The 9,842-nt window shown below is 52.7% G+C and overlaps 1 protein-coding gene across 1 annotated transcript in view; it reads left to right on the top strand.

Annotated features, from left to right (window-relative positions):
- The first annotated feature begins 6,325 nt into the window (after positions 1-6,325).
- The window catches only part of ZG16B (zymogen granule protein 16B), a 5,232-nt gene continuing 1,715 nt past the window's right edge, over positions 6,326-9,842 (top strand). The window contains 4 exon segments of the mRNA XM_029220837.1: positions 6,326-6,395; positions 6,610-6,715; positions 7,819-7,838; positions 7,841-8,133. Of these exon segments, the coding sequence (XP_029076670.1) occupies positions 6,332-6,395; positions 6,610-6,715; positions 7,819-7,838; positions 7,841-8,133 (483 nt within the window). The 5' untranslated portion in view covers positions 6,326-6,331.

Genomic DNA, 9,842 nt, shown 5'->3' with positions numbered 1-9,842 from the left:
GATTTTTCTCCAGTAAACTCTCATTTCCTTTCAGCACCTGTCCCTGCCATGTGCCCCATCCGACACGAGGGGACGTTAGAGCTGAGACCCAGCTGCTCAAGTAGTCCAGGTATTCATCTATAAGTGAGGGGATGGCACAGCATCCTCATTTCCTCATTGGATATTTACTAAAAAAAAGCAGGTAGATGAAAATCCAGGGAATTAAGGTGCCTGAAACAATGCTTATTTCCATGCACTTATTTCTATGTTGTGATGACTCTGGCCTCCCCATTGCCATCACCCCAATTGTCAGTCTCCAGCTGCTCAGGCTCTCTGTGTAGAGTCCTTCTTCACGGTGGGCTCCCTTTCTCTCCATCCCCAGGTCTCTCCCTTACTGAGTCTGATGGCAGAGCCACCAGATCATCTGCCTGATAAAGAGGCTTGTTTTTCTTTTTAATGTGGGAAGGAGATCATGGCTTGAAGAAATGGCACTTGTCCTGTCTGAGGCTGCTAATCTGCTCATTTTTAGCCTCATCATGCCCCTGCCCTGTACAAATGTTTCAAATAATGGGAGAAATGGTTCTGCAGAGCCAGACTTCTTAGCAAAGTAAAAATAGCTTTATGATGATTATCAAAGTAATCCATTCTCGTTAGAAAATAAAAGTCAACCAAAGGAGCTTAAGGAAGAAACTTTTAAAAACTCACCAGAGGACTTCGGCGCAGTGGTTGGGAATCCACCTGCCAATGCAGGGGACATTGGTTCAATCCCTGGTCCAGGAAGATCCCACATGCCACAGAGCAACTAAGCCTGTGCGCCACAACTACTGAAGCCCCCCCCACCCCAGGGCCGTGTGCTGCAACTGTGGAAGCCCACGCACCTGTGTTCCGCAACAAGAGAAGCCACCGCAATGAAAAGCCCACTCACAGCAATGAAGACCCAACGCAGCCAAAAAAAAAAAAGACAGGTCTTCACTAAAAAAAAATTTAAAAATCAAAAAAATCACCAGAACCAAAGTTGTAATCAATCTCCTAGTGTTGGATATTTGGGATATTGAAAAACTGTTGTTATTAAAAACGATATCTTGGGACTTCCCTGGTGGTGCAATGGTGAGGACTCCGCACTCCCAATGCAGGGGGTCTGGGTTTGATCCCTGGTCAGGGAACTAGATCCCACATGCGTGCCACAACTAAGAGTTCACATACCACGACTAAGGAGCTGGCGAGCCGCAACTAAGGAGCCCACCGGCCACAACTAAGGAGCACGCCTGCCGCAACCAAGACCTGGCGCAACCAAAAAAAAAAGATATCTTCAGGAAAATCTTCATTTATAAATTTGGCACACCTTTCTAATAATTTCTTAGGATAACTTTTCTATGGGTGCAATGCTTTAGCCAAATGGGCTTCATGCTTTTAAGGTTTTTAAGCCACAAGAAGGTCCCCAGTACACTCCCCCAGGAAAGTAAGAGGAACCCACTCCCACACTCTTCCTGACACAAACTTCCAATTTTATATCTTTTGAGAACTTATAGGTTTAAAAAATGCATCTTATTTAAAAAAGAATAATTTTGTCTTTGTAAAATTAGTACAATCTTATTTTAAAAATGGAAGCAATACAAAAAAGAACAGAAAAGAAAATAGAAAAATGTCCTAAATTCCACCATCTGGAAATAACCCTAGTTTTGTTTGAACATTGTTCCAGAAATCTGTTTGGAAAGACAAGTTCAAGGACAGGCAGACGGAAGGATGGATAAGAGTGTGTGGGTCAGCATGGAGGCCTGCTTCTCCTAGACACCTCCAAACTCTAGAAAACAACACGACATTTACAAAGAATAATTCTCCAAGAATGCTGGATCCCAGTGATGTGGTGGAGCCTCTCAAAGATGTAGGCAAATGGGGTTGGGTTGATTTGGGTCTAGGGGCTTGGGGGCTTGGAGGCAGGATACAGTGGATCTGGGGTTCATGAGAGGGTCTCAGGAAACCTCAGGCTGTTCGGGTAACTCCCTGGAGTGGTTTGAACCAGAAAGTGAGCCCTCACCAAGAACAGAATCTTCCGGAGTCTTGATCTTGGACTTCCAGCCTCCAGAACTGTGAGAAATAAACCTCTGTTGTTTAAGCCCCCCTCCCCACACCCGGGTCTGTAGTATTTGTTACAGCAGCCAAGCTGACTGATATACCAGATGAAAAACACTTGTGCCAGGGCAGCCTCAGGGAATTGAACCTGGAGATCTTGCCTCTCTCAACCTGACACTTGGGTATAGTTCATTTAATTTTCAGCATTTGCGCTAGTGGAAGTGTTTGTTTGTTTTTATTTTTGGCTGTGTTGGGTCGTCGTTGCTACGCGCAGGCTTTCTCTAGTTGCGGCAAGCGGGGGCTACTCTTTGTTGCGGTGTGTGGGCTTCTCATTGTTGTGGCTTTTCTTGTTACGGAGCACGGGCTCTAGGCACGCGGGCTTCAGTAGTCGTGGCACGTGGGCTCAGTAGTTGTGGCTTGTGGGCTCTAGAGCGCAGGCCCAGTAGTTGTGGTGCACGGGCTTAGTTGTTCCGCGGCATGTGGGATCTTCCCAGGTCAGGGCTCCAACCCATGTCCCTTGCATTGGCAGGCAGATCCTTAACCACTGTGCCACCAGGGAAGCCCCAACACTAATGGAATTTTAATTACGTAAAAGATAAGAGAAAAATGTGTTGTTGGGTGACCTGGCATTCCATTAAAAGTATTGAGTTTCTCTGGGGAAAAGTGGAGAAAAATGTTTTGCTTAGAGCATCCAATGAGATTTTTGAATGAGTGAGTAAAAGGGGAAGAGTCGAGAGTTTCAAAACTGCACAGCCAAGTTTTCCCCTTAAGATGGGCCTCCTTGTCTGGTAGCAGTGACCTGAAGGCAAGCCCGGGCACAAAGGCCAGCTTTGTACTTCCCTTGAGGCGGGGACAAAATGCCCCTTCCCATCTGATCTTTCCCCCTCCCCCACTCAGCAGGCTCTTCCATCTGATTCCTGGGGCCTAAGGCGTCAGATGAGGCCACGTGCAGGAGTCAGCACCCACACCTCGCCCCAGGAGTCTGAGCCCGGGTCGCAGGATCCAGCCTGCGAGCCAGGGTGGGACTCCTTGCAGAGGGCTGCAGTGAGGTGCCCACCAGCTCTGAGTGCGCTGGGGACAGAGGCCCTCAGTCTGCTGTGCCTCAGGCTGCAGAGCACAGAGGGGTCTTTGCAAGCCCCACATCCAGAGGGGAGAGAGGCAAGGATGTCAGCCCTGACCCACCCCCAACCCACAAGCCAGCCAGACCAGCATCTGCCTCGGCTGGGAGAAGGGGGCCCAATGGTTCCAGGCTCCTGACAGAGTGAGATCTGGGGCACGCCCACACAGGGGATTATGGTTTCAATGCTGCTAAATCCCCTTGTGGGCAGCCCTGATCCCAGGGGACAAAGGGTCTGTGTTGAGTCTCCCGAGCGGGCTCACAGCCAGCACTGGGCCAGGGTGGACAAGGGGGCAGGGCTCCTCTGAGGGTGGGGCTTCCAGCATAGGTATGCATGGTGTACACGGCTGTGCAGGGTGAGTGCAAGCTCCTGGGTGTAGGGAAAGCTGGGCAAGCGTGTGTGTGTGTGTTAAAGGGTGCATCCACGTGTGAGCCTGTGGTGCACACGTGCATTTTGAACGCATGTGTGTGCATGTGCATCCCTTATAAGCATGCTCATGCACTCTATGAAAATGCACCTCCCGTGTGCTCTCGGGCATGTCCTGTCAATCCTTCCTTGTCCAGGCTGGCAGCCGTTCCTTCCTCCAACTTCCACCCCAGGGACTTCTTCCTGGAGTCCCAGCCCAGACAGACCCTCCCTCTGGGCTCAAACCCTGGCAGCCTGCATCTAGAAGGAAGGCTCAAGAACAGACAGCATTATCAGAAAAAGTGCCCAAGGGTGGGCTGGGACAGGAACACAAGTCCCCTTTGTGATGTCTCTGAGCCCTTTCCTCTAGGAGCTGTGCCTGCCAAGGTCCTAGGCCTCTTCCACCTCTGCCTCCCCCAGGAGGATTCCAGGGCCTCGGGAGGGTTTCTCTGCCCCTCTGCAGCCTATTGGCCCTGCCCTTCCCCAGCCCAGCCTCTGATGTATTCATGGGGCTGAAGGCCTCTGGTGGCTGGGTGAAGGCTCTGGAGGACAATGGGGGCTCTCATCTTTGCAACATGAGTCAGTGGAGGCCTGAGCCCTAGGAGCCTGTCCAGGGAGACCAGTGCACGGCCAGAAGGAGGGGTACGGCTTTCTGGACAAAGCTGCTCTCTGCTCCCTTCTGCCCACTAAAGACTGGTTGTCAAATGAAGCCCCCAAGCCGCCTGCAGCCACAACCACGGGCAGGGCTGCATCTGTTGCAGGGTAGGGACAGGGATCCTGACTTTGTGGGTGAAGGGCCACGCGTTTCAGGTTTTCTGGGCCATAAAGTCTCTGTCACACCTAACCAGCTCTGCCTTTGCAGCCTGGATGCAGCCCCAGACGATATGCAAATGAATGGGCAATAACACTTGTTTGTGGACAATTACATTGGCATTTCATGAACTGGCCACGAATCACATTCTTCTCCTGAAATTTTTCTAACCATTTAAAAATATAAAAATTACTCTTACCTCACGGATTGTGCAAAAACCAATGGAGGGCTGGACTTGGCCTTTGGACCATAGTGTACTGACCCCTGGCCTAGGGACCTGATGTAAGTAAGGAAGGTGACAGTTAGACAGGGCCTCCACCCTGACCCTAGGCCCCCCAGCACAGCCATCTCGATGAAGCCAACGTCCCAGTTCCTGGCAGCCAGCACTTCCGAGTGAGGCTGTGAACACACCAGACCATGCTCTGCACCCCTTCTCCTTGTAACCACATGGCGGGGGGTTGGTTCAGGACACTGTAGTCTACGCCCAGCCTGTTTCCTGTGGCAATGCGTCAGCACAGCTGTGGGGTCCATTTCTTCTCCAGGCCTGAGTAGTTCACCACCACAGCGAGGACACCACCATTCATGAAACCTGTCACCTAGACGGACAGGTCTGTTGTGTCTTATCTTGGGCGATTCCAAAGGCTGCTCAAAGAATAGCCTGCATACCTGACCACGGGTGTAAAGCTTTTGGTGTTCAGGCCCCTGGATGGAGAAGGATCTCACTGAATTCTCGTAACACCTGTGAGGGGGGTCTATTGCTACCTGCATATAACAGAGGGGACAATTGAAGCACACGAGAGTGACATGAGCTCCCCAAAGGGCATGCCTAGGAAGTAGGGAAGTGGGGATTCAGACCCGATCTGGCTCCAGATCCATGCCCACAGTACCTCTATATTGAGGACTGTGACCCCATGGCTCTTCCCAAAGGTCAGGGAGGCCATGCAGACAGCCTGAGCTCCGTCCAGTCACAGAAAGCCTGGGCTTGCTGTACCATGAGGGTCCCCAGATCCCCTGCCCTCAAGAAACACCCCATTCCCTCCCAGATCAAGTCTGACCCCTCGGCCTTGCCCAGGAGCTCTGGGGAGAACTGGCCTGGAGAATCACCCTGTCCCCACCCACAGCGCCTCTGGTCCTGTGTCATTGCTGCTGGTCATCCCATAGCCCATTCAACCCAGTTCATCCCCAGCTACACAAGACCCAGCACAAAGGAAAGATCTCAGACATCTTCCAGTGACAGGCCATGGAGGGCCAGCGCCTGGGGTGTCTCTACCACCTGGCACCAGACACTCAGAACTGGACTGTCCACTCTGGCTCTCTGAGGGCCAGAGGGGAAAGGCCAGGGGACCCAGGGCTCTGCCCAAGCATGAATAAGGCCTTGGACCAGGTTCTGCACGAGGTAGGAGTCCTGGACCCCATGAAGCTACTGGGGGCAGCTGCCCCGAAGCACCCCTGTGGGGTTGAACCCCGTTTGGTCAAGCTGGAAAGGGCTCTCAGGAAACCTCCCCCACCTCCAAGGTCAAGTGCAGGTACCCAGGAGAGAGACCCATAGGTGACAGCAAAATGCTTGTCACTGTTTCATTTTGTTTGTGTAGGCCACAGGGCCAAGACAGTAAACACAGCACATCCAGGATCCTCCCCCTGGATGGCTCTGGGGATTCCTCCAGGAAGAGCCCCCACTTCCCAGCTCCTTTCTGTCCCCCTGGTGGCCCCTTTGTTCCTTCATTCTGGAGGGGGGCCCATAGGGCCCAGGAGGGTATAAAGGGCCAGGTGGAGGGCGCCCAGGTACAAGACTCCCCAGTGCCAGGACTGGACCACAAGACTCTCCAGGCCAGGTAAGACGGTGCCCCCTGCCATGGATGGGCCAACGAGATCGGGTGGGGCCCATCTCTGAGAGTCAGATGGCCTGTTCTCTTCTCTCCAGGAGGCCTTCACTCGCCAGCCAGAAGCCATGCTGCTATGGCTGACCCTCACCCTTCTGTGGAGCCCCACCTGCTGGGCAGGGCATAAGTCTGGCTGGGTCTCCCCCTCCAGCCCATCCCCCTAGAGGCCACCCTCACCTCCCTCTATCCAGGACCTGGGGTCTGGGCCCAGCCCTTCTCACAGACTAACTCTAGTCTCAGGCGTGTCCCATTGTCTGGAGGGAGTACACCCTCTTCTGGGCAGAAATAACCAACATGTCCCTGTGTAGTTTTTTTCTTTTATCCCACCTGGTTCTTCATCTAATAGAGACGTACGGGCCCGGAGGAGGATGGCATTTCAGTACCTTTAAAGACTATGAAAATGAAATCACTGGGATTCGAGTGTTTGTAGGTGCTATCGGCATATTTAAGAGGTGAGTAGGAGCAGGACCATGGAGCCCCTCACTGTGTCCCAACTCCTGCCCCAGTCTTGGGAACAGGGGTAGTGGGGCTTAGAGCCCCTTCTCCCAACACCCTCACTGGGTTCCTGATGACTCTAGGAGTTCAGTTGAGTCCTTGGAGTCCTGGAGCCACCAGCCATCACATTTTTTTTGTCCCTTTTCCTCTGCTGCTTCCTCTCCTGCACACCAGCTCTACTCCCTTCTCTCTCCTCCTGCAAGTCCGGCCTCTGCTTCCTGGGTTGATCTAAAGGGAAGGGTAGATGATGCTTCTCCCTACTTTGTCCTTTCAACCCAAACTCAACCATAAATTGTCTCTCAGTTTGAGAATACCTGATGGGAAAAGCAGGAGAAAGGTCTGCCCAGTTTAGGGTCAAAGAGAAAATGAAGTGAGGGTCAGAGTGCACCACTGATTGAATACAAGAAGTATATAGAGGCAGCAAGCCCAGGGTCTTCCACTAATGATGGGGTGGGGGCGTTGCTCAAGGTCTGGGGTGGATCTTTGCTCTGCATTTACTGGGTCCCAGGGACCTGGGAGAGGGAATGGGCCAGAGCTGCAGACACTAAAGGAGACAGAATGTGGGTGGGGCCAGATGAGGAGGGGAGGCTCTGGGACAGGCACCAAGGTCGGGGAAGGTCACAGATAAGAGTCACCTACTTCTCAGGCCTGCCACCTGGACTTGTTGGAGTGATTGGGGCTCCAAAACCTGGGCTCAGGGACAGCTCCCTGCTCTGAGCCATGACAGTCGCTGGCACCTCCTGAGCGTCCTGGTGACTGGGCACCTTGTGGAGCTCTCCTGATGGAAGGTCTCAGTGACTGCTCCCCAATCACTCCCACTCTGCAGGTGAGCACACTGAGGCCTGGAGTTGCTAGGTAACAAGCCCAAAATCACAGAATTTGAAAGTGGCAAAGCAGGGGATTGAGATCAGGAAGCCTGTTTCAGGCACCCAAAGACACGTGCTCAGGGACTTATGCTGCAGTGACAGGGCTGTCCTTCTGCTGGTGACCAGGGGATAAAGGACCTGGGGGTGGTGAGTTACCTGGATCCCAGACCTTCAAAGCTCCCCCTTCCTCCCAGTATCCAGGTGAGGTTTGGATCCCCTGGAGTGAAAAATATGGAGTCTCAGGTGCGAAGCCCCAGGAATGCCTCCTGCTGCCAGGTTAACACATTATAGGAATCTACGGCTCCTACAAGCTTTTCCTCCAGCACCTGGTCATATACACCGACTTTTCCTTGAGTGCTGGAGAGGAAGCACTCTCCACATTTGGAGAGGAAGGTGGCAGGACCTTTTTTGACTCCCCAGGTAACAGTAAGGAGGTGCTCACTGGAATCTTTGAGCATTACAGGCTCCTGGGCATTTCCAATATCGGCTTTGAGTGGGATTATCCTCTAGTAACCTTGAACTCTGTTCCACCAAATAGCACCACAACCTAAAAGAAATGAGTGCTCCTGGGTCTCCAGGGCTGGGACCTGGGTTACCCTGCTGAGGCCATCTGGCTGGTGGTGGGCTTCATGCACAAGGGAGTCTGAGTTGAGACTCTGAATCAGAATCCATCAATAAATCAAGCTTCTGACGCAACAAGGCGTCCAGGCATGGTCCTTGAGTCTGGGATAGAACACAGCCTTCTGAGCTTGTGGGGAATGAGGCCTCCGGGGCGGAGCTCACTGAGCAGAGCTGCAGGACGAGGCAGGAGGTGGGTCTGACACCCCAGGCCTCGGTGATTTTGCCCAGGATGCTGGGCCTGCCTGTGCAGGCCCCAGGCAGATCCCATAATCTATGAGGATTCCTAGCTCCGGGGATGCCCCATCCCCCACTCCCTGCTGCAAGCTCATCCAGGTGGCCTGTGCTGCCCAGGCTCAATTCCAGGCTTCTCTGAGCGTGCAAAGGGCTTCAGGGAAACCATTCATTCATTCATTCATACACTAATTCACTCGCTCAGCATACATTCGCCAAGGCCTGGTCCACAACAGCCTCCCTGGACACCAGAGAAATTAAGAGGCCAGCTATCCAGCTGGGGACACCCAATGGGGGACAGGTGCAGAAGCAGATGGAGGCAGTTGGTTACTGCATCTGAACTGATAGGGACAGGGGTAGCGCCTTGTGTAGCACATGTCCAGTGATGGGGTAGGCTTCAGGGAAGCCTTTCTGGAGGAGGCAATATCTGAGCTAAGTCCTAAAGGCTGAGTGAGAACTGGCCAGGTGGGGACAAGGGGAGGGGGGCATTGCAGACCAAGAGATCAACATGGGCAAAGGCCAGAACCAGGGGTAGTCAAGCACAGCACTCCTTGAAGAGTGGTCATTTGTTATAGCTTAAAGGAAAACTAAAGCAGACCCCAGGCCTTTCACATTCTATCAAATGCATCCATCAAACTGCAACAGCCAAACACTCAGCCATGGTGTAAAGCGCCAGGCCCTGTCCCACCTCAGCTCCCTGCCCCAGCAGCCCTAGAAGGACAGGACGTCTATTGTCCCCATTTGCAAAAGGAGGAAACGGAGGCCCAGAGAGCACAGTGGCTCGGCCTGTCACACAGCACTAAGTGGCAGAGTCGGGATTCAGGTTGAGGAAGTCTGGCTGCAAAGTCTGGGCTCAGAACCGCAGATCCAGCAAAAGTTTCCAAACGGATCCTCATGTCTCTTTGTGATACTCACTGACATGTTCCTCTTCTCTAATTCTAATTTTACATGCTGGTTGAGAGTCACTTAGTGGTTCTTAACCTGGAGTCTGTGGGAAAATTCAGGAATCCATGAACTCGGATCAGGAAAAAAGCACTGATATTTTCATTGTCTTCTACTGGAAATTTCATGTTTCCATCGGTAGAAGGGACCTGGGACCCCTCTTTAACAGCGCCTGTGCCCTCTTCATATCAATTAGAGTTGTCCCAGATAGCTTGAAATTCACACTCAGCACTGCTTCCAAATTATGGGTGTTTGTGTTTTGCTTTTTCCTTTTTTTTTTTTTTTTTTGCGGTACGCGGGCCTCTCACTGTTGTGGCCTCTCCCGTTGCGGAGCACAGGCTCCGGACGCGCAGGCTCAGCGGCCATGGCTCACGGGCCCAGCCGCTCCGCGGCATGTGGGATCTTCCCGGGCCGGGGCACGAAC

The sequence above is a fragment of the Monodon monoceros genome, unplaced genomic scaffold (assembly GCF_005190385.1).
Source record: "Monodon monoceros isolate NGI ecotype Baffin Bay Population unplaced genomic scaffold, NGI_Narwhal_1 Super_Scaffold_13, whole genome shotgun sequence".
In the NCBI taxonomy this organism is placed as follows: Eukaryota; Metazoa; Chordata; class Mammalia; order Artiodactyla; family Monodontidae; genus Monodon; species Monodon monoceros.
This window is presented reverse-complemented; position numbering and strand designations above follow the sequence as displayed.